Source organism: Lonchura striata, chromosome 23, assembly GCF_050655825.1.
Source record: "Lonchura striata isolate lonStrDom1 chromosome 23, ASM5065582v1, whole genome shotgun sequence".
NCBI classification, from domain to species: Eukaryota; Metazoa; Chordata; class Aves; order Passeriformes; family Estrildidae; genus Lonchura; species Lonchura striata.
In genome coordinates, this window is record NC_140725.1 from 1903138 (window position 1) to 1927048 (window position 23911).

At 59.0% G+C, this 23911-nt stretch overlaps 1 protein-coding gene across 37 annotated transcripts in view; it reads right to left on the bottom strand.

Annotated features, from left to right (window-relative positions):
• MACF1 (microtubule actin crosslinking factor 1) overlaps positions 1-23911 on the bottom strand; it is a 142378-nt gene that overhangs the window by 99469 nt on the left and 18998 nt on the right. For 22 of the 37 annotated variants that reach the window (XM_085559671.1, XM_085559665.1, XM_085559686.1 and 19 more), the window contains exons 1-4: positions 8681-8742; positions 6193-6270; positions 4738-4830; positions 1521-2661 (exon numbers count right to left, since the gene is read on the bottom strand). In XM_085559671.1, coding sequence (XP_085415797.1) covers positions 1521-2661; positions 4738-4805 — 1209 coding nt within the window. In that variant the 5' untranslated portion in view covers positions 4806-4830; positions 6193-6270; positions 8681-8742. Of the gene's footprint in view, positions 1-1520; positions 2662-4737; positions 4831-6192; positions 6271-7386; positions 7543-7703; positions 7803-8680; positions 8771-9739; positions 9802-11331; positions 11507-15358; positions 15731-23911 lie in introns of those variants that run through there. The other 15 variants (XM_085559688.1, XM_085559700.1, XM_085559698.1 and 12 more) reach the window with 9 other exon arrangements.

Genomic DNA, 23911 nt, shown 5'->3' on the forward strand with positions numbered 1-23911 from the left:
GGAGCCACTCGGATTTTTCAGGGTGCCCACGGAAAGGCAACACAGGCTGTTTGCTCCCTGATTCCTCCTCCCGGCGCTGCAGGGTGCAGGTGTGCCAGGACCCAGCCCTACCCACCACCCTGAAAACACCCAAATCCCTCCCCAAAACAGGCTCAGCTGGGTGCTGGCACCGCTCAGGTCCATCCCTTTGCAGGCTGGAGACAGGGACCTGCGGGATTATCCCTCTCGGCGGGGCGGATGCTGCCGGTGTCATTGGTATGCTGCAGCTCACCTCCCTCTCCAGCCCGATACAATCCTCACACATCAAACTGCTCTTTGTCAGCTGCTGCCACACTGCCGGAGCTGCCTTTAACTCCTCCAGCCCCGGGGCTGCCTTTCCCCAGGGATGTCGGGAGCCCAGCAGAGCAGGGATAGATGGGATGATGTGCTGGCTGAGCAGCAGGATGCAGGATGGGACCCTCCACGCCTGCAAGGAGCAGGGGAGGACCCACAAAGCTGCCTCTGCTCAGCACCTCTTTATTAATTACCTGATGGCTCTCAATTAAGGGCAGAATTGAAGCCTTCTGTGAACCCACCCACCAGCTGTGCCCCACCCGGGCTCTCCAGCAGTGCTGCCCATCCAGGAGCACCTCACAGCACCCAGATCTGATAAATCCTTTATTTTTAATCCCTGGTACAGCACTGGGGTTCTCCAACCACTGGGCCTGTTCCCTGAGAGCATCCTTGAAGGAAACTCTCCTGGAGATGTGCTTATGGAGGTGCAGGGTGCGGCAGCAGCTCCACCCTCCTTTCTTCACGCGTCTGTGACAGGACAAAGATTTAGGGAGGCACCAGCAAGAAAAGAGAGTGGAAACTCGCAGGACTTGGGGCCAAACCCTTCCAGAATCAGCTCTGTGCATCAAGCAACTGGTGGCAGGATGCTGAAGGCCACATGGTGGCTGTGACAGTGGTCCCAACCTGGCAAAGGCATCAGGGCCACAGCCCCTCACACCACACGCTTGTCCTGGGGCATTCACAGCTTGACCAGACCCCAGGGCACCTTTGCCCACGCTGTCACCCCCACAAGAGTGACCAGCAAACAGCAACAGGCTCCGAAACACAGCATCACCCCCTCCTGTTCCTCCTGGAGACCCTCAAAGCAGGCAGAGCCCCCATGTCTCCATGTTCATCCTGCACGGGCAGCACGAAGGGGACACCCCAAATTCACACCCTGAGGGCACAAGTGGCACTGGTGACAGCAGCCACTGGATCCCACAGGGACTGTCACTCCCAGCCTGCCTGTGCCAAGAGCAGGGAACAGGACAGGTCAGTCCCCAAGGGATACTTTCCCAGTGGAGATGCTGAAGGGGAAAAGCTTCAGGAGTTTTCTTCTCCAGCATCCTGCCACCCCTCCCTGCTCAGCATGAAGTTGCCCCTTGCCAAAATGACCGTGCCCAGGAGCCACCAGGATTTGGGGTCCACCGAGCCAGGTCCCCCCACCCCGCTGTGGAAAGGGGGCGAGAGCACACTCACACACTGACCATTGCTCCGGCCGTCCCCGAGCTCCCCCTCCAAGCCCGGCCCTCCACAGCGAGCCTGAGGCCACCATCAGAGGGTGACACCGTGGTCCCACCAGCTCCTGTGCCCTTGGCCGGCCGGTCGCTGCCGTACCCCGAGGAGCTCCGGGCCGCGCTGCCGCTGAAGGAGGACGGGCTGCGGGAGGCCGGCAGCCCGTGACCGTCTCCCTCCCCGGCCCCAGACGACGACGACGGCAACCCCGAGCTTCTCCCCACGCTGGGGTTTTCCAGCTGATCCACCATGGGGGACGGCGTGGACAGCTCGGACACGGTGCCCGGCTCTGCTGCAGAGGAGCAGGTCCAGGCGGCGCTGGAGCTGGGATCATCGCTGCCTCCTCTCCCCCGGGCATCCAGGGCGCTGCCGGGCACGGCGCCGGCCGGGGACAGGAGTCCCCCGGCACGGCCATCGCTCCCCGCTCGCAGCGGCAGCAGCACGGCCCGGCAGCTGCCGCTCCTGTGCAGCTCGACCAGCCGGCTCACCGCCTTCTCGCAGTCCTTCTCGGCCGGGTTCTCCAGCAGGCGGGCGATGACGGTGGTGCCTTCCTCCCGGCCAGCTCCCGCCGCCACACCCGGCCGCTGCGGCTCCAGCACCAGGCGCGCTTTCTGCACCTCCCCTTGGAAGCGCTCCTTCACCTGCACGATGATCCCGGGGCGCAGCGCCGCCGCATCGGGGTCCCCGCTGCAGGACCTGCTGCCGGGGGGTTCCTCTCCTCCATCCTGCCCGGGGGCTGCCTTCCACTTGGGCGCCTCCTCATCCTCGGCCGCCTCCAGCGCCGGCGGCTCCTCCTGCGGGGCTGCCTCTGGCATGGCTCTCCTCTTCCCTCTCCGCCTCCGTTTGAAGCGCACCCTTTTTTTGGGAGACAGCGGTGCCTTCCCCGCGGCTTTTTCCTTCTGCTCTTTAACGCAGCCCAGCGAATTGCCCATGTCCTCCTGCTCGGTGCCGGCAGGAAGGCAGCAGAGCAGGCGGCCGGCTCCCGAATCAATCCCGAGCCGGGCTTCATCCGTCCAAGCGCCCGGCGCGCAGCGCTCCGCCAGCTGCCCCTTGTCGCCGTCCCCTCCCGCCAGCCCTGCCGCCACCGCCGCCGCTCCAGACAGCCATCTTACACTGCCAGAAGACAAATTCAAAGCATCTCACTGCAGTTCAGAAATCACTTGACCTAAAAGCAGAGGGAGCGGGGATTGGCTGCGGCGTCCTTCTCTCCAAATATGAGGTAATTGGAGCACGGCCCTCGCCAACACAAACAGGGGCGCAGGAATCAGGCAGCGGAGCGAGGAGGGGAGTGGGAGAGGGTGGGGAAGACGGGGATGTAAAACACAAAACCTAAGGAAGGTTGGCAAAGGTAGAATAAAGGAAGGGGTGGGAGAGAAATGGGAAGAAAAAAAAAAAAAAAGCAGGGAGGAGTCAGAGTGACTCTGCATGCTCGCCAGCCGGCTCCGCAGGGCTGTTTCTCTCCGGTTCGGAAGGTTTGCTCCTTAATTCCTGATTCCGGGAGCTCCAAAAGCCCAACTCGTGTGCTCACGCTGCTGCCAGGCTCAGCCAGTTTGGCACAGATGGGCACAGAGGTGCCCTGGAGACCCAGCATCGCTCCAGGGAGCTGCAGGCAGAGGCTCCCAGCAGGAACGGGAGCGTGATGCTGCCCATCCCAGTCCGGCCCCAGTCCTGCCTCTCTCCTGTGGCTCCTGCCCCAAACACTGCCCAAGGCAGGGGTTTGAGGAGCACGGAGCACCCCAACTCTGCCTGCCAGCTCAGAGGGACCAGGGTAGGGTAACATGCACCAGAAGTGGGGGTGAGACAAAAATTGGGGAGTAGGGGGCATAAAGATGGGGAGACTGAGCTCAGCCCCAAGAAAGCAGGGAAACATTCAATGAGGAAACACTCAGCAGGGAGCAATCCAGAAGATGACTAAGGGAAACCAGCGACCACAAGAGCTCCCAGGGCATGGGGAAAAGCCCCCAGGGCAGCAGAGCACCCTCCTCATCCTCACCACACTGAGTCTGAGCTCCACATCAGCACCATCCCACCCCAAAGCTCTCCCAGGGCTCTAGCTGCCTGCCCCCAGGCAGCAGCACTGGGAGATTAAGAGGTTCACAATGGAGCCACAACCCCAGAAAAAATCCCGTTAGCGCAGCGGGAGCAGCCAGCACCGTCCTGCTCCCGTGTCACCCGCCCTGTCCCCCACGCCAGGGTGGCAGTGTCCCCTCCCAGCCAGGCATGGAGGGGACCCAGAACCTCCTGATGTCCCTCTCCTGCATGCACCAGGGCTGGCTGACCACAAGGACAGCAGGGACAAGATGCCACAGCCAGGGCCCCACCGGGATGACCGTGACTCATCAGCATTCAGAGCCTGCTCGATCCCGGCTGCTTCCCAGGGAAAAGCCTGGGAAAAGCCTCGTCAGCAGCCTTACACACAGCTCAGCCCCATGCTTCCCCCAAAATCCTCTCCCTGAGGCACTGCCCATCCTCCAAAAAATACAGTCTTCCAGCACAATTTTCCTTAAGAGTCTCAAATCCAGCACGAGTCCTGGCTGGAAGATGCCAGCAGGGACAAGGCAGGGAGCTGGGATGCAGCAAATCCCATAAGTTGGGGCCCACAGAGCTGCTGACAGCAGCACTGCCCAGCAAACCCCAAATGCCAACTCGCTGATGGCCACACGTCACCCCCCTGAAGCCATCAGAGTTACAATCGGATAATTTGAAGCTACTAAAGACTCAAAACTTGCTTTTCCAAGGGCAGCTCTAGCACACAACTGCTGGAGACAGTCCCAGGTCAGGGCACTTCTCCCATCCCTGTGCTGTCACCCAGCTGACACATTCCATCCCAGTGAAAACTTCCCAAAAGGCCAGGAGTGCCTTGGGATAACAGCCTGTGGCCCCTTCCAAATTTGCTTTTCTCCTCCAGTGACTCCAGCTGAGCAAACAGCCACGGCCAACAACCCCAGGAGGCCACGGCACACAACCCATCATTAACGATTTCATTATGCAAATGACGAAGGGAGGCTGTTGCTGTTCCCCCAGCGTGGTCTCCATGACACTGCCATGAACCTCCAGACCCATCCATGTGCTGCCATCTCCATGGAAAATGCAGAAAACAAGGAAATAAGGAAATTCCACTGCCCCGGCGAGACGACGCGCTGCCGATGCCTGCCCCGCGTCCTCCAGCAAGAAAATTCCATGTCCTACCTGGAAGTGGAGGATGATGGTCCAGATGAGCCCCAGGGTGAGCTTGGGGTTGCCATCTGTGATGTCATCGTTGCGGATATTCACCAGTTTCACCTGGAAAAAAAAGAAAAACGGGGTTAAAGTTTCCCATCTCCGACGCGGAGAGCCGGGGCACGCGTCCCCACCGCGCTGTCCCCAGGGCCACCCCGGGCACTCCAGTGAGGAGCAGGCACACAGGAGGATCCCAGTGCTTCCCAAAGAGGCAGAGATGCCACCTCATCACCCAGCTTGGGGAGGATTTTTCCATGTTCCCAGCACTCTCCATCCAGAAGTGCTTTCCCAGCACTTAATGGCTTTACTTCGGCTCACAGAGCAGCGTCCCCGAAGCCCTGAGCACTGGTGCATAATTGAACAGCTACAGAGCACAGGGAGTGGGGAAAAGGGGATGACCAAGCTTGAACTTGGGCTCAAAACCAAGCCCTGATGAAGGCAGGAACACCCTTACTCCTCCCCTGGGGGAGTCCCCTCTCCCCAGCACTCCACAGGACCCCACGGATCATTCCCTGGCAGGAGTGTCTGGGGTAAGACATCCCAGCAAGGCCACCACACTTCAAAAAGCTGTTTTCATCCAAGTGGAGAAACAAGTTCCACAGAGCCCTTGGCAAAATGTCTCTGTCAAGGAGCTGAGGAGGAGGAGGAGGAGGGGGGCTGGAAGCAGCTCACCCTCCCTGGAGTAGGGAATGTGCTCAAATTTATTCCATGCCCTCAGGCCAGCAGCGAGGGAGAAAAGTCTCTGCTTCAGCATGAACTGGTACCATTTATCATCATCATCATCATCACCTTGGAATATCTGGGAGCATCATGGTGGGGAGAACCTGACCCAACAGGCAGAACAGGACACCCAGCCCCTGGGGCTGTGGGGGTTCCACCTGCAGAGCCAACAAGTCTCGGGATGCATCCCATTGCTCCGGGCAGGATCTGCCCAGGGCTGTGCAGCTTGGCTGCTCTCAGGCACAGCTCCCAAAAGCCTGGTGGAGAGAGCTTCTCCTCCAAAAACCGAGGGATAACAAGACCATGCTGATATCCAGAGGGGTGGTGCCACACAGTGCCAGCCCCCAGGTCAAGGCTGCGTGGGCTGGGCAGAGCCAGCTGCCACATCACCCCAAAAGTTGGTGGGAAGGCACAGAGGTGCCACAGCTGCCAGGGAGCCTTTAGAGGTGCAGAAGTGACATTTGCCAGCCCCTTCTCAGAGCTGGGGTCAGGTCCCTTTTTCATAGTGGTTTTTGTGTGCAGGGGTGGTTTCCAGAGGCACAACACCCACAGGGGGAAAATCCCCCTGAAATCCATCCTCCATCAGCACCACAGAGACACACCCCGTGCACAGGCTGCTTCTCGACTCCTTCCAAAGCTTCAGACAAAGACAAAGAACTGCACAAACCACCCAGCTCTGCTGGATGAGCTTTTATCAGCCCTTACCTGTCGCTGCTTCAGGAAATCCAGGGCAATCTGCACGTTCTGCAGGCGGTGGAAGCGCATCCGCCCCTTCTCACGTGGCTGCAAGAGACAACACAGCACTTTTAGGTCAGGCTCTGCTCCTGGGGCTGGGCTGGCAGCACCCCACATGCACAGTGACCCCCCCCCCGGGAGGTGCCAGCGTGCTGCTGTGACCCCCTGTGCCCCCACACGTCCTGCTCTACCTTGTTCTGGAGTAAATAAGGTCATTGCTCTGCACAGCCCTGCTGGGAGAAGGTTAAAATGCCCTGCTGGGAGGTGGAGGTGGGAAGATGCTGAGATCCAGACCTCTGAGAGTCTGTGTCAAGGCCTGCCTCAAGCTCTGAGACCCCAGGGCAGGACCTTGCCCAGCTCATGGACAGCCAGGCAAGCTGGGCTCAGCAAAGAGGTGGACTCAGGACAGGTACAGAGTCCAGTTTGTGCAGGTGGAAGCAGAGGCAGGACAGGGGGACTCACTCAGGACAGGGGGACTCAGGACTGCAGGATGGCAGAGGAACCCTGACCTCAGCACCAGCCCCAGGTCAGCTGCTGCTCCAAGTACCTCTGAATCCCTTGGGAAGGGGCACATGAGACACCCTGGGCTTTGCCCATCTCTGCTGAAATTGAGGAATTTCCAGAGGTTTCCATCAACTGAGCCACGGCCAGGGAAAGGGGATGGGAGGCTTTGAATCAGTGGGAGCAGCGACACCCAAAACCAAATCCCAGCCTCAAGACAAGGAATCACCAGGATGTTTGTGGAATCCCAGGGATTCCATGTGGATTCCCAGCAGAACAAACTGCTGGGACACCCCAAGTACTCTGAGTCCCCTTCCTTTTCCAGCCTGAAAGGAAGAGCTGTCCCAGCAGGGGAAGAGCTGTCTTTCCAAGGGGAAATCTGTCCCTGCCAGGGGGGAAAAAAGTTTGTCCCTGCCAAGGGGGAAAAATTTGTCTCTGCCAAGGGGAAAAGTTTGTCCCTGCCAAGGGGAAAATCTATCCCAAGGGGGAAATCTATGCCAAGAGGAATATCTATGCCAAGGGGAACTCCTCCAGGGCTGCAGGGGACCATCAGGAAGGTGCTAGAGCCCGCTGCAGGGAGGTGACACTGCACAAGGGCGTTGTCACCCCTGAGCACAAGGGCTGACAAACACATCTGGGCACATTTCGGGCTCTGAGCCTCACCTGGGCTGTGCTGTGCTCGCTCCCACCCCCAGTCCCATGCAGGATCCCAGGAGGTGCCCGTGCCCAGGGCCTGTCCATGCAGTGCCAGGTGTGCAGGGACCCGTCGCTGTCCCCTCCCGCCCCGTGGAGGGGACACATGCTGTCACAGCGGGCGGTGGCGTGTCCTGCCTGCACGCTGCCCCGCAGTGCACGCCCAGACACAATCCAGGCAACACAGCCCTGCCCCAGCCTCTGATCCCAAACCCCGCGGGGATGGCACTGGGTTGATCTGGTGGCACTGCCAGGGAGCTGCTGCGGCCGGGGCAGGCTCGACCTACTTCTTCATCATCATCATCTTCCTCCTCCTCGCTGCTGGCACGGCACCAGGCCGGCGCTGGCACCAGGCGAAGGCTCCGCTGAGCTGGTGGCTCTACGGGCTAAGGGTGGGGAGGGTGGCACGGCGGGGACACAGGATGGAAACCAAAATGTGACACCCAGGCACGAGGAGAAACGAAAATAAAAATAAAAAAAAACGAACAGCAACAGCACGGGGTGAAGGAGGCCGGGTCTCCGGAACACCCCGGGCTCCAGCACTGGAATTTCCTCCTGATTTTGGAAGCTGAGGAGCAGGAAGCTGTCTGGATCACGAGTAGAGTGATCCAAGTTTTCAGCCCCCACAAAATGTGATTTGGCGGCTCCGGAGGGTACGGAGGGACGTAGGAGATCTTTGCCCAGATCCTATTTTTGGGGGAAACTAAAATAATTCCTGCTGTGCTACGGCAATGGGGATCTTCCCAGAGCTGAGGGAATGTGTCAGTCAGTCAGGGAAGAGGAGGAGGAGGAGGAAGGAGGGGGAACTCTACGATGCTCCAGGCACCAATGACTGCCACAAACCCAGGAGCTGAGCATGAGGCAGGAGTGTCACATCTGAGACAAATTGCTGGGCACGCTGCCACAGAAGCAGTTTTGGGTCAAATTCTGCTGTTATTCATGATTTTAAATATGGAGCCAGATCTGGAAGGTGAAGGCGTGTAAAACTTGGCAAAAAGAGGGCTTTACCTAAGGCACCATAATCAGGTGAGAGACCAGCCTGGGGAACAGGGGTTTGAGTAAAAATAGATAAATAAAATATACAGAGATAAATGTAATAGCAAATAATAATCTTCATGATAATAAAAGAAACAATGACAGACATTTGAAACTGAAACCATGGGGTGAGAAAAGACAGCTGATGGCTGGGGGTGAAGGGGAGAAGGGAGAGGATGGAGGGGATTTAGGGGGAGTCCAAAATCCCTGCCCAGCCCTGAGGACTCACCAGCTTCACTCCCGACAGCACTTCCAGGAGGGAGATGAGGTTGTGACCATCTCTCAGGTCTTCATAGAGGTCATTGATGTGCTTGCGCACCTGGGGAGGGGAAAAGCCATCAGCGATGCCAAAATCATCACCACAAAAAGCAGAATTATCACCAGGGAAAGCAGCCACCCCCTTCCCAAACAGCCTGGCAGAAGCTGCTGCCAGTTTCACACACAAAATCCAACCGTGGCACCATCTGTAGCCCAGGGAACCCCGTGATACTGCAGGGAGGGCAGCCCCTCCTGAATTTACCTTCTCACGTTCCTCCAGCTCCCACCTGGCAGCAGAGCAGCTTTCCACGGGCACCAAGTGCAGCCTCTCATCCCCCAACAGCCAGACCTTGTCCTGGGCTTTTACTCACTTGGGAATCCCTGGATGTTTTCCCCCAGCAGCCTCAAGATTTTTCTGTGTTTTCCCCTCCTCTGCAAGGTTTAGGAAGCAGCCAAAAGCTTGGCACAGAGCTTTGCAAAGCTGGCAGGAAAACACAGCTGGGACACCTAGTGCTCAAACCATTTTTTTTTTCCTTCCTTTTTTTTTTTTGGTAAATGGAGAATTAATTAAAACCCACCCAGCATTAAGCAAGAAAGCAGGAGGCAGCACGTGGTGCCTTGTTAATCTTGCTTAACAAACTTTGGGTCTTGTCTCCATCCTGGAGCATCCTTCCAAGGACAAAAATGCCCCTTTTTTCTGGCAAGGGGGGATTCAGGATCCCCTCCTTTCCTCCAGGATGCACAAGCCTCGTGTTAAAAAAGGATCAGGAGGGATTATTATTACCTTGCCCGGGAGGGAAAGGTAATAAAGGGCTGGGTGGTGATGCTACAGTGCCCTCCAAAGGCTCCAGCACATTTCCAGCACATCCTGCTCTGCTCTGACTCACGTGAATGCTCAAAACAAACTGTCCTGGCATTAAAAAAATAACTTTAAAACCCTTCAAAAGGCATTTATCTGCCAGTCCCGAGCTGCAACAGGCAGAGAGATGGTCACTTCAGTGGCTTTATAACAAAAATCCATGACTCTTACCTTCATCAAGTGTTTGTTGACCCATTTAGTGAAGGTTTTCTTTTGGACTCTGTCCCGTTCATCTGTCAGAAGGAGACAAAGGCAGCTCTTGGTCAGTGGTTCTCATGCAGAAACTCAAACGACTTTGAAATGAGGGGAAGAGACAGAGGCAACGCCGGCGCTGCCAGCACGGATCCCAGGGAACAGAGGCAGCTTATTCAGGGAATGCTGCGGGATGGGGCCCTTCCCGCAGCTCCAGCACACCCCCCGGGCAGGGAAATGCAAGTCAGGCCAAAATACACCGATTTTTTCTGCTGAGAATGAGGGTATTTAACGAAAGCAGCGTGGATGACTGGGATAGGTACAACCGGCAGCACCCACGGAACGCCCGGAATTCATCCCCTCTGTGCCCCCCCACCTCCCCCGGAGGCAGCACAGGGGGGTTTGCCCAATTTTAGGAGGGTGTCCCCCTCCCCTGCCTCCTCCTGGAAGGCTTTAGGGTGTTACATAAACCCCCAGATGTCCCGTAACGGGTCCTGGCTGGGCGTGCAATTAGCAGCTTATTCTGTCACTGTATTTTTGGTTCATTGGATTGCCAGGATTTAATGTTTATTTCTGTCCCACAGCTCAACCCCGGCCGGACACTGGGAGCTCTGAGTGCCACCAAGACAGGGTGACAATGTGGGTGTCATCCCCAGGGGTGGCAGGGGGACGGGATGGGAGAATTGTGGTGAAGCCAAGCAGCGATGGGGGAGCTCTAGGCAGGCTTTTTGCTCCACGAAAAAGTAATATCAGAGGAAAAACAGGTGAAAGGAGATGGTCCCACAGGGCACGGAGCTCCCACTCAGCTCCCCAGGCTGCCAGCCCTGTGTCCAGCAGGATTTAACAACATCATCTTGGAGCACAGAGAGATCCCCAGCACCAACCCATGGCACACAACCCTGAGCACTGCATCTCCAGCCCACAGGACCCCGTGGATATTTCGGGAAAGGATGAGCCCTGCTCACCCAAATCTCTGACATCAGGTGGCCACACCCCTTGCTTTGGTTTTAAGTCAAAAATCGAGAAAAAGGAGAAAAGCAGCAACTCCCAGGCCCAGCTCCCCAGGGCAGCCCCAGAACACCCTCCTGGGGTGGGGAGGGTCGCTGGGGGTCCCTGCAGAGCCCCAGGGACCCTCGGGAGCACCTCCCGATGTCTCCATCCACGCAGGCTGGAAGGCACCACCCAACGTTCTTCCTCTTCCTCACCCACCCTGTGGCTTCCCCCTCCGAAATCGCCGCAGACACGTGGCACAGGGTGGCACAGGGTGACACAGGGTGGCACAGGGTGGCACAGGCGTCACCTCCCCGTGCCCCACTCCTTCCCCAGGCCACGGCACGGAACCAGGTGCCACAAACAACCCCTGGGCTGAGCCACATCCACCCTCACTTCCCATCCCACCAGCTCCAGCCTTGGCACTGCTTCCAGGAGCCTCGGAGCTGCCGCCTGGCACCGCCAGCCATAGGAATCTGCATCAGTGCCACGTTATTTTGGGGATTTTCCTCCAGCAGAGCATCCCTTCCCAACTCTGGTGTCCGTGCGGGATGGATGAAGCACGGACAGGGGGTACTAACCCATGCAGCACATCCGGCACACCAGGCAGGCGCTGAGCCGCCTCTTCTCCCCGGAGAGAAGCCGCCTCTCCATCGCCCGGGGATGGCGAGCGCTGGTCCCGGCAAAGCGGCAGCACCCGGGGCAGGCTCTCGTGGCGGCACCTCCCGCTCGCCCAGCTGGACCCCGATGGCTGCGGACGGATGAGTTCTGGGCCACAGCTCCTCCCACAGAGCCACTTCCTACCCCCGGTGCCCGCGGTGCGGGCAGCGCCCGTTCCTCCTCCGCGCCACCTCCGCCGACCTCGCACCGCTCGCCGCTCCTCCGGCCGCTCCCGGCCCCGCAAAACCCTCACCGGCCCGCGGTCCTGCGGCCGGCACAGCGGCTCCACCAGCCCCAGCAGCCACGGGCAGAGCCGCTGCTCCGTCCGCCCCGTGGGGATGGAGCGATGCCGAGCGCGGCGCGGCTCCGCAGCCCCAAATCCCGGCGGGATGCGGGATGCGGGATGCGGGCTCGTCCCGCAGAGCCGGGCGCTGCCCGCTGGCCGGCTCTTGGCTGGTTTTCCCTCGTCTTGCTGTCCAGTTAATTGCGCCAGGGCCAGCAGGGACAATGCCGGGCTGTTCTCCGCGCTGCCCGGTGCCCGAACCGCGTCCCCGGTGCCAGCGGCGCGGGCGGGACGCGGCCCCGCTCGGCACGCGGGGAGATAACGGGGCCGCCTTATCGCCGCCTCTCTTCCTCTTCTTCTAAATATAATCCCCCTGCAGCCCTTCTGCCGGCTGCTGCCCCGGCCTGGAGGGCGACAGGAGCCGGGCTGCTGTCCCGGGGAGGTGGCAGAGCATCGCACGGAGCAGGGGACAGAGGATGGATGTCACCACGGATGTCACCACGGATGTCACCATGGATGTCACCGGGTCCCACACGGTGATTCGGCAGCCAGACACCTCCAGCACTGCATCCCAAAGGTGCTCACAGCCCAGGGGCTCCTCCATGAGATCCCTCTTCCCATGTCCCGCAGAAACGGGGAGTTTTCCTCCGTTTTTTTTTTTCCCCTCCGTTTTTTTTTTTTGCCCTGACTCACTTCCTTCGAGTGGTTCCCGGGCTCTAACCAGATTAAACCTCCCCAGCCCCGGACCCGTGCTATCAGCTGAGCTAATAATAATGCTGGTTACTGCTTACTAACAATATTAAGGCATTGCAAGCTTATCTCTGCCCAGCTAATCTTTACCAGAGTCACCCTGACAAACAATTTGTTGCAATCCCCCCTATGCTCGTCCTCTCCTTGGTCTAGCAGAGGTTTGCTGGCCCCAGCCACCAAAAACCACCCTGTCACCATCCAGGGACATCCAGGCAGGCAGGTAGAGCAGGGACAGAGGGAAGATTATGGGGAAAAGAAAAGGAAAATCTTTCCCACTCCAAAGACAATCCAGTGGCAGGAAAACGGACTGCAGAGCCTCCGGCCCCTCACACACAGGACATGGAGCAAGGGCTGGTGGCAGTGCCACAGGGAACACCAGCAGCAAACAGAGACCAGCAGCCTCTGCAGGACCACACGTGGCTTCATTGCCTCCCCACCTCCTCTCCTGACATCGAACATCAGAGCTCAGCTCAAGGCATCCCCAAAAACGGGGGATCCCAAAGGAACCGGGGCACTGTGGCACGAATCCCCCACAACCGGTGGCTGCACAAGGGGAAGGTGAGGCTTGGGGGAGTTTCCTCTCCTCTTGAACTCACCTAATACAAGGAAACAAGGAAAACCATCCTGCCCCCCCCAGCTGCTGAGGCATCAGCTGAGCACAGAAAGGAAAACTCCCACTGCCCATCCCGCTGGACCTCAGCATCGCCAGGCACTTTCCATCCTCACAGGGATGGCTCCCACAGGTGCTGGGTGCCAGAGAACCCCCCCAGCACCCCACAACGCCCTGCACAGGCAATCCCCTCCCTGTTTGCCTGCAGCAGCCTCTGTCCTGGCAGCCTGCCTGTCCCCAGCAGCTCCCAACACGTCCGGCCAGTGGCTGCTGCTCCCCTCCAGATTTCTCCTCCATCATCACCGGCCTTGCTCGCTGTCACTCTCCATCCTGTGTGCCTCCTCCTGCCTCAGGCTGCTGCCAGAGTCCAGCCCCAGCCCCAGGAACCAGCGGGACAAAAGGTGCCTGGCAGGCACCATCCCTAATCCCAACCCTGCCTTGCCACCCTCCATCCCACCCGGTGCCCCCTGGCATGGCCTTTTGCCATCCTTGGGAGGGAACCAGGGGGTTTCATGTTGCCCACCAGCTCCTGGAATAAAGCTGGGAAGTGGCTCCCAAATTTTCTCCTGCTGTTGAATCCAAAGGAACACAGGAGACATCAGACAGGGCACTGATCCCAAAGAGATTTCGAGGATATGTCCAAGCCCATGCTCAGTGTGAAAGTGGGATTAAACAACTGTGAGGTAAAGGAGGGGTTGGTTACTTAAAAAAGCCAAAACTCCAATGTTTTAAGCACTGAAACCCAGAGTTTTCCCTTCAAAACAAGCAAAGAATGAGAATGTGCAGGGGGCTTTTTGAACCTAGCACTTTTGAGATGGGGGGGATATGCAAAAAAAATCTGGCTGGCTGAGGAGCACAAGGTATTTAAAACATGCTGGCTGCCAACTTGAGAGCTGACATAATCCATCACGACAACAGAGCCAACAGGGCAGGATTTACAGAGCCTTTCACCCAGGGAGAGGAAACGGAGCCTGATTCAGCCTGCAAGAATGCACAAGAGATACCTGCGGTGGAAAAGTATCCAACGCCCGGATATTTAATGAGGGAGACACCTGAGATGTGGTGATGCAAAGGAGGAGCAGGGCAGATGCTCAGCAGAGCTGGCTGAGCGTCACAAAGCAAAAAACCTGCTGCAAAATGATTCTGATCTTCCAGAATTGGGCTCTACCTGCCCTTTTCTGGGGAGAAGTAGTGGAAAAACCCAGTGTTGCTGCTTGCAACACTTACTCGAGGATTTTTTCGAAAAGGGGTGGATTTGGGGGAAGGAAACAAGTAGGATGAAGCAGCAAGTCAGCATGGGGAAGAGACAGACCAGTTGGGAAGGATCTAGGAGGCTCCCAAATGGAGCCAAGAACATCACTGGACAACACTGCCCAGCCACGGAGATTAATTAAGTGGACAGATCAGCAGGAGGAATTGCAGCAAGGCTGGGTTTAGTGGGTGACAGGGTGCATTCTGCATGATGTGTTTGTGCAATTCCCTCACAGCCTCCCTCTCCCGGCAGCTCAGAGGGAGAAAGGGATCAGCGTATCCCAAAGCAGCATCCAGGGAAAAGTCTGTGCGGCGGTCCCGCCCCTTGGCATGGAAAAAGGGAAAAGAAAAGAGGGAATCGGTCATGGACGCCGGGAAAGGGCCCCATGCGGAGGCACCGGCGAGAACAAGCGCGGCTGGAAAGAAAGAGAGAGGAATCAAAACAAACAGATCCCATGGGGAAGAAGAGGTCGGGACGGGGAAAGCGTTACCGAGCCCTGTCTGGGGCCCGGAGCGATCCCACAGCCCTGAAACGAATCCTCGCCCTCCTTGAGCAGTCATGTGCGGGCCCTATTTTGGGAAACTGAGGCAGGGTCAGCCCCAGCTGCTCGGAGAGGCCGTGCCAGCTCCAGGAGGAGCTCCCATGGCCGCGTCTTGTTGGCGTTGGGAGCCGACCGAGACGCCGCTGTCACCGAGAGGGGTGGCAGCGACCGGGGCAGAACCCCAGCCACGCGTCGGGGGATTGTGCCAGACAAAAATCAGCCTCATCCCCCCCACCCCATCCCAGTCACCCCCAGCCCCACACAGGCCGGGAATGGGTGGTGAGGCCACATTTAGGCTCCCAAACCTCTGTCCCCCCCCCATCCCCATTTGGGTTCAGAGCCCACTGAGGGTTCCCCGATGTCGTGTCCTCCTTCCTCCTCCCCACAGCTGTGCCTCGCCCCTGTCCTTGGGTTGCCACGGCTCCTGGGGAGGAAAACAATCCATATCCCGGTGGTGCCAGCCACCTCAGCACCCCGTGCCCCCCTGAACACCCCCACCTGCCCTGCCCTACCTTCCCTGCTCCGGCTCCTCCAGTACAGGACGCCGGCGATGCCCAGGACGTGGCTCAGGACAAAGGCAGCGGGTGGCAGATAGGAGCTCTCCGACAGAGGCATCGCTTCCTACTCCCGGCCCCTCATCCCAAGCCTGGATATGACTTTCCTTCTCTCTCCGGAGCCCGGCATGGCCGGGGAGGGGTGAGGGGATGAGCCGCTGCCTGGAGAAACTTCCAAAACTTCCTGCCTGCAGCTCTGCCCGCAGCTGGCTGTGTCCTGCGGAGCTGGCAGGGCTTGGGACGGCTGGCAGCGCCGCTGGGACTGGGAGATTTGGGAGCTCCAAGAGGGGGGCGGGTAAAGGGAGAAAAGCGAGCGTCAGGCCGGCTCAAACATCTTTCCTCGGAGTTCTCGCGGCCAAACTTCTTCGTCCCCCCCCCTCCCCTTGGTGGGGAGAGACGTCATCTCCTCCATATCCATTCCCAGCCCTGCCGGGAAGGAGCTGCAGCCGAGGGGATATCGGCGGTGGTGGCATCGCCACGGCGTCCCCGAGCTCACGGGGGTTTGGGACAGGCACAGAACCTCAGTTCCTCCCCACCCATGGGTGACAGCCAGCAGCAGACCCTGCCAGCAGGCAGCCGGAGGTGCCAGGCGCAGCCAGGAGAGGCTGGGACATGGAGCAGCACTTCCAGGGGCTCCCCCCTTCCCGTGGAAAAAGGGAAAGGAAAGATGCATTGAGCCAGCAGGGTCTGCCCCCAGGAAACTCTGCCCAGCAAGGGGGTGAAAGCAACGCTGATAAAATTTGGCCTTCTGGGGGTTGAGGACCACAAGCACATCCCCATCACCCTGCCTGGATGCTCTGAATAACATTTCCCCATGAGGAAACACCCCAAAAGATGCTCCAACAGCAGAGGTTTGTGCACTTCCCCACCCCTCCAATGGCCGGGTGTCCTGCTTGCCCTCAGCACGGCAGATTTTGGGGCCCAGCCCCGTTTCCCAGCGGTTTGCACCGCGTTGGGCGTTACTCAGAGTTTCGGTTCTTTTCGGAAACGCTTCCGCTGCCGGCGGTGCCGGGAAGGGCGCGGGCAAACCGAGAGCAGCCGGTGCTGCCCGGCCCCTCCGCCGTTGTAACCACGAGCAGACGGGTTGGGGAGGCTCCCACAAAGCCTGGATTGAGCTCAGCCCCTCACCCAGCGCTGCCAGCTCCGCAGGGACAAACTGCCTCTTGCACTGAGGTTGTATATGGAATTAAAGGCTCGTTTTGCGCCCTTCCCGTCTCCCAAAGGCTCAGACAAGAAGGGGTTGTTCTGCTGGGGTTGTTCAGGTGAGGGTGGTGCAGAGCAGAGCTGCAGAGCATCAGCCTGGCTCAGGATTTACTGGTGGGAGAGCCAGGAAGCCCAGCTCAGGATTTACTGACCAGGAGATGAAGCATCAGATGCCATCCCACAACTCCTGCTCCACATTTGGGAAACCCCGTGAGGTCCAGGGCTTCAAAAAGATATTTATATTATATTTACAACCCTGAGCGGTTCCCCATACCCAACAGCCACCAACCAGCCAGGCACACAAAGAAAACCATATCAAGCAAAACCTGATAGACCCAAACGCTGCCTGAAACATTCCAAAAGCTGGCACAGTCTGCCCAGAAAAGCTGTGGCTGCCCCTGGATGCCTACAAGTGTCCAAGGCCAGCTTGGACAGGGCTTGGAGCACCCTGGGATGGTGGAAGGTGTCTCTGCCCATGGCAGGGGGGATGGAATGAGATGATCTTTAAGGTCCCTTCCATGCAGCCATTCCATGATCCTATGATTGCACCATTCCCTGGGGTTCCTGCAACCCCCACATCTTTTGGGACAACGAGATGGGTGATAAAAAAAATACAGAATTACCCCAGGGCTCGGCGCTGTTGCAATATATTCTCCAGAGCTCCATCCCTGCCTGGATGAAAAATATCCTGGCATAGTTTTCCTCCAAAGACGTCTGCTTTCTGTTAAAGCTGCAGAAGGAATGACCCACCACGAGGCCACCATAAATGGGCCCGTGGTCCAACCTGAGAGGGGCAAAGAGCCTCCTGCAAGGCAGATGAGAGCTGGGGACGTGATGGAGCTGGGATGTGCCAGCCAAAAAGGGTCCAGGAAGCAGGAGCTGGCTTCCCACATCCCCTCACCCCAGCTGCAACCGTGGGGGCTCAGCTGCTCCTGGGCTTCCCGGGTGTTTCCTGCACAGAGGGGATGATAAAATGCACTGAGAGCTGCCAGCTGCTCCAGCTGGAGAAGGCTTTGGGTGAAATACATTCTTAAAATATATATAATTGTATGTAAATAGATGGTTTTTGGTTTTATAAATATAATTCAATGGAATCGCAGAATGCCCTGACTTGGAAAAGACCCACAAGGATCACCAAGCCCAACTTTTGAATATATTTATATAAATGCGTATTTATCAATACATGCCTCTCCTGCATCAGGACATCCTGGGGATTCCTGTGACCCCAAATTCCTCCAGCCCAGTTGAACACCATCACCCCCCTTTCCTTCCCCCACTGCAGGGAGCTGACAGGGCAGGAAGGAGGTGGCTGCCCCGGGGTTTCAGGAGCCGGGTTTTGGGGTGACTCTGCCAGGCTCTGGGGATCACTCAGCCCCGGATGCAGCCACCAGCCCCCACACCTCCCTCTCCCCGCCATGGAAACCACCCAGAGCACCCAAAACACAAACAGCTCATTTTTAGCTCCTTGCAGGGCGCCTTTGCCCAGAAAGGAAAGGGGGTGGGGAGAGGACACGACTCCCGCCCGCGCAGGAATTTGGGGAGAGGAGAGGCCCTGCCCTCCCACGGGGAGGGGTCCCCACCTGGCAGGGCACCCCCTTGTTTAACAGGCAGCATTTTGCACCACCCAGGAGGGTGGGAGCCCAGCACTGCCCCCCAGCCGGGTTCAGGGTACCCCACGGGGCGGCCGGGGGTCCCGCATCCCCTCGCTCCAGCCTCTCTCCTGCCCGCGGCTGAGTCATGCCAAGCTTTGGGCATCCTGGGCTCTCCCTCCCCCTCCATGTGCCTCCCCACGAGTGAGTAATGCTCAGGCGACAGAGATCAGCTCCCGGCTCAGCTCCCGGCTCCGGCATCTCCTTATATGACCGGAGAAGCTGCCGGGCAGCGTCACCCGGGAGCGGGGCACAGCCCCCGTGTCCTGGCACCGCTCGGGGCACGGAGACACCCTGGCATCGCTGTGGGCAAAGCCACCGGGGCGCTCCTTCATCCCCTAGGTGCTGTGGCCTCGCAGAAGGCAGCAAAAGGTCTGTGTGGCCGAGTGTCCCAGCCCGGGGAGGTGGCAGCCAGGTGGCACTGTGGAAACGCTGGAGTGGGCATCGCTGTGGCAGAGCCAGAGCTGGCACCCAGCAGCACAGAGCCGGGGTGCAGCATCCCTCCGGGGCTGTACCTGCACCCTGCCATGCCCAGGTGGGTGAGGGTGCTGCCAGTGCCCCCCTGGCCCAGCCCAGCCAAGCCCCACCATTGCCTGCAGCAGGAAAAACTGGGCACGGGGGCAGCTGGGAGTGCCCTGGAGGGCTCCTGTGCCCCAAGGGGTCATCGTGGTCACCCCACCCTGCCCACCAGGTTCCCACAGCACTTCAAGGGCCTGGCCAGCAGCAGTGCTGAGCACGCACAAACTCGTGACTGCAGGACAGCAGCCAGGTTTCCTGCCCTGCTTCCTCAGCAAAGATTTTCCCCTTTCTGTTGTTTTTTCCTCCTTTCTGGGACTTTTAGAAGCAGATCTCGGTCGGTTAGAGCAGTGGCTAAAAATCGACCAGGAGGGGAAGGAGAGTCCAGGTTTTGGATCGGGGCTGGCCTGGTAAATCAAAACCAGCATCACCCAGGGGCAGGTGGGTCGAGGAGTCTGGCTGGGTGGCACAGGGGTGGCACAAACACAGCTCCTAACCCTCATCCAAGGGATGGAGCACGTACCCCACCCCAGCGCCCGGCTGCGGTCACTCCCCCTCGGATCACAGCATCACACCCTCCCGGCAAACCACAGCAAAGGCGGCTGCGGACAGACAGACGACAGACAGACAGACAGCTCAGCAAGACCCGTCCCTGGCTGCCCAGCGCTGCCACACGTGCCAGGGCTCCCCGTTCTGCCGGCAAGCACGGGCACGGCCCTGCCGGGGTGCGGAGCCCCGCTCCACCCTGCCCGCGGCACCAGGAGCCTTGGGAAAGGAAAGCCAGAACAAAGATGACGTTTCTTCTGATCTGGGCTATTAAAAACAAGGTGGAACGAGGCAGGTCGCAGCTCCCGACGCTGCCCAGCTCCTCGGCTCCAGCTCCCCATCCCCTCCTGCTGCCGGTGAATCACTGCCCGAGCGTGTGCGGGCACGGCCGGGGAGCCCTCGCCAGCCGGCTCCTGGCACAGCGGGCACATTCCCCACGTTCAACGTTTCCTTCTGGCTTTCATCATCCCCCCGCGGCCACATTCCTGCTGGGAGGGACAGGGAAAAGCCTGCCGGGTCCAGTGCAGGCCCCTGGGCATCGCCACCCAACTCCAGCGGGGCAAAAATCAGGACTGTGGAAAAGTGCCAGCAGCAAAGCTCTTGTGGCCTTGGCAAACCAATGTCCCAAGCACAGGGGTTTGTGGAAATAGGGATTTTGGCTCTGAGTATCCCTCCACTGCTCCCCACTTGCACAGCAATAGTGGGAGCTCGAGCTGGGATTCATCTGGATTAACCAGAGCAGCTCCATCCCACCCAGGGCTGGGGGGCTGCTCTGCAGCAGCACCCTCAGTCTGCACTGTGAGGGCAGCACAAATCAATATTTGCCTGCAAATGCCTCACAGAGGAGCTTCCAAAGGTCAGCAAAATGAGGGGAGAGGGAAAGGGTTGGGAGGGAACCTCAGAACCCCACCCAGGCACCATCGGTGGTAAAATCGGAACTGAGCAAAAGGAAGCTCCAGTGATAAGAATGAAGATGTTCCCTTTTCCAGCAGACGTCTGGGCACCAAAATTAGAATAATATCTTTTAAAAAAGACAAGACTTCCCTTCCCACAGCACGGCTGGCACTGCTGCCTCGGGGGGGGACGTGGGAAAACACCCCAGGACCCCCTTGCTGTGGGATACAGAGGTGGAGGGCCGGGGTAAGAAGGTTCACGGCAAGGCTGGAAGCAAACATCATTCCTGTGCCTTTCCTCCTGCAAAGGCAAACAGCTGAACTCAATGGCCACCTGCTCATGATTTAATCATTGCCCAGCAGCACGAACTCCTGCTGCAGGGCTGGAGGGCAAAGCCCCCAGCACACCAGCAGTTATGGGGTCTGCGGGAATGTGACATCCCAACGGGGGCCATCCAAAGGGACCAACTCCAGTGAGATGGACAGAGCCAACAGGAGAACCCTTGAGAACCTCAAAAATAACTTGAGACTGTTCCCTACACGGCAGGATCAGGAAGAGGCTCCCACATTTCCTGCAGGAAGAGCAGTTGGCGTTCCCAGGGCATCACCCTCCTTGCCTTGGTGGGGCTCACTTTTTGGTGTCCCAGATCCAGCACCTTTCCCGGGGCACCCAGAGCCAGCAGCACTTCCAGCCCTGCTGCCCACCCCTCCATGCATCCCCCCCAGCTCCCTGCATCCCTGGCACGGATCCCAGCACACCCTTGCCCAGGAGCCACGTGCACACACAGCCAGCCTGGACACATCCCATTCTGACACTGCCCGGCCTTTGGAGCTCTCCCTGCAGCGTCAGGCTGGAGGGGGGGGTGATCTCACCGCTGCTTTCCCAGCATGACAAACCTCCCTCCCCAAGGCTGCTGGATTCTGCTGACGCAGCAGCTCAGGCATTATTTCATCGCTTCCCACTTCTCGGAAGCCTCCCGTGGCTTGTCACCCCTCCGAGGACGCTGGCAGCTCCTGCTCGTTGAGCGATGCCATAAAATTCACGGCCACGTCACCCCGGAAAGCAGCGGACCCCGCGGAGCTGGCACGGACTCGGTGGCATCGTCCTGCACGGGGAGGGAGGGCAGGAGGGAACGGGGACAGGCACTGGGGGCACAGATCAAAGCTGCACGGAGAGCTCGGAGCCATCCTGGATGCACTGGGAAATGCTGGGTGAGAGGGAAGAGGTGAGGACGGGGATGGAAAGGAACAGCGAAGGTCTCCCGGCAGAAAACGCCGCGGGCTTTTCGGGAGGGAGCAACACCAGCCCTGGGCTTGCTCGCACACCCACGTGCAAGAGGACACACACATCTGCACGCCCTCCCAGGGGCCTGTGCTGACACGAGAGGTGGCTTCTTTCCCAGGCCGGGGGAGGAGGAGGAAGGCGATGCCATCTCCGGGTCCCTCCCTGCCCCTCCGGCCACGGGGACAACGCCGCACACCTCCACAGAGCCGCCACCAGCTCCAGAATTCCCAACACACCCCGGCACTGCAGGGAGAAAGCCATGGAAAAACAAGTCACCAAAAACCCAGGAGATTTGATGGAAACCCCGGCGGGGGTGGGGAGGCACAGGAGAACAACCCAAATCCCAAATCCCGCACCCGATCCCGCTGCCTGCACAGGAGCACCAGGGATGCCCTGAATGGTGGAAAAATGCCCCAAATTAAGTGTCAGGCCCCTCTGGCAGGAGGCAGAGCCTGGTGTGCTGTGGCTGCTGGGGGTGCGGAGCTGCTCGCCAAGCCCCGGGGAGCCGGATCGGAGCCGTGGCACTGCCATCACCCCCGGCAGCTCAAATCCAAGCTTTGCACTTCCCACGGCAGTGGAGGGATGGCCAGCATCAAAACTCCTTTTCTGCCAGCTAACAAAAGAGCCGGTGTCTCCTCAGAGAGGCTCGTTATTCCAACGCCAACCAAGGGCTGCTTGGCAGCGGGGGAAATAGGGAAATGTTGGGATAGTGGGAACTGGCTGTGCTTTGTTTGGGGGCTGCTGTGTTTGCACAGCCCCCACACAATGGGGGTGTTGGGGTCAGGGCTGGGCTTTCCCCACCAGCTCTGGTGGCCTCGTCCTATTCCCCCACAAATAAAGCACCAAGGTCACTGCCCAAGGTGCTGTTAGGAAGTTGTGGGTCTCCCCTTTTTTTCTGCCTGGTGTGCCCCAAAAAGCAGCTCAGGGTCTCCCCACGCTCGCCTCGCTGAGAACACCAGGACGGCGACGGTGGAGCCGGAGATGTGCAAAGCCTCCTCTGAGAAATGGAGGTCAAAGAGAAGGAAGCAGCCGATTCCCTCCTCTTCCTCTGCAGATGGAGGGCAGGCAGCAACCTTGAGCCCTGATCTCATTAGATGTCCCAAACTAAGCAGTGTGAAACCTGATTAGCGCCGGGCGGCAGGAGGGAGAAGGAGCGGCGGCTCGTTCAGGCAGCCAGCCCCAGCCTCTGGAGAGGGGGGTCTGAGGAGCACAGCACCCACAGCTGCCTCCCCACAGCACCCAGGACCTGCTCCTGGTCCTCCCAAACTCGATCACTCCCCAGGTCATGGCCGTGCTGTGCCCTGAAGTGATGCTTCATCCCAGCTGCTCCCGCCAGCTCCCGGCCAGTTGGCCTTGGCGTGCAGCAGCACAGAGAAACGTAGGATTAAATCAAAAGGGGGAGGCAGGAGCCCAAAACTTCTGTTCCCTAGAGACCTGCTCTCCTGCAGAGAAACTTAATCCCTGTTAAAAAGCAAATGAAATAATCCAGTTGCTAACACTGCTCCGGCCGCTCCGTTCAAGCCCCAGACCCGCCGGACCCCTCCAGCCTGGCCCGAGCCCAGCAGATTCCCTCAGCAGGGCTGAGCTGGACCTTTCTGGGGCTAAAACCACCCCTGGCACCACAAAGCTTTGGTGGCAGAGCTGTAAATCAGCAGAGATCCTCAGTTAGGGCACAGCCCGTGAGTGTCCCTGCCCAGCAGGGCTGCCCAGGGGACATCTCACCGGGTGGAAAAGTGTCCCCTGCCCTTCCCCAGGAGACCCAGCCCCATCCTCCTCACAGGGACACAGGGCTGGCAGAGCCACGTGCTGGACGAGCCAAAACTCACCAGGGCCTCCACCCAGGGCAGCCAGGGAAGATGTTGGCCCTGGATCTCTTATCACACCCGGCCACCTTGGGCGGCCCCGTCTGCTCCTCGGGGAAGCCACCACATGATGGGACGAGAGCAAACAGCGACGAGGGGACGAGCTGTGCCACCACTCCAGCGCTGTGGACGCTGCTCCTGCCTCCTGCTCGGATCCCACACACCCCTCAGGCAGCAGAGCCAGCACCTAACACCCAAATCCCTCCTTTTGAACAGCAGAAACTCGGCAAAATTCCTCACTGCGGGCACACGCGCCCACGGTGAGATGACAGGAACAAGCATGGACCCACTCCTTGGTCACAGGGGAAAATCTGAGCCTGGTTCCTCTGGGGAAAGCACGTGGCAGCTCCAAGGTCAGATGGAGCCAGATTAGCTGGCAATGCACGGACAGGGCCGAGGAGATGCCAGGTTTGAGCCGGCTACCAAGTAAACAACAAAACTCCTCAGAAAGCGAAACCAGCCGGCCTCCTGCTTGCTGGTAAAATTAACCCAGCAATAAATTTGTAATCTGATGGGTTTCCTCAGCCAAGCCCACAGGATCCGGTCATCTCGGGGCC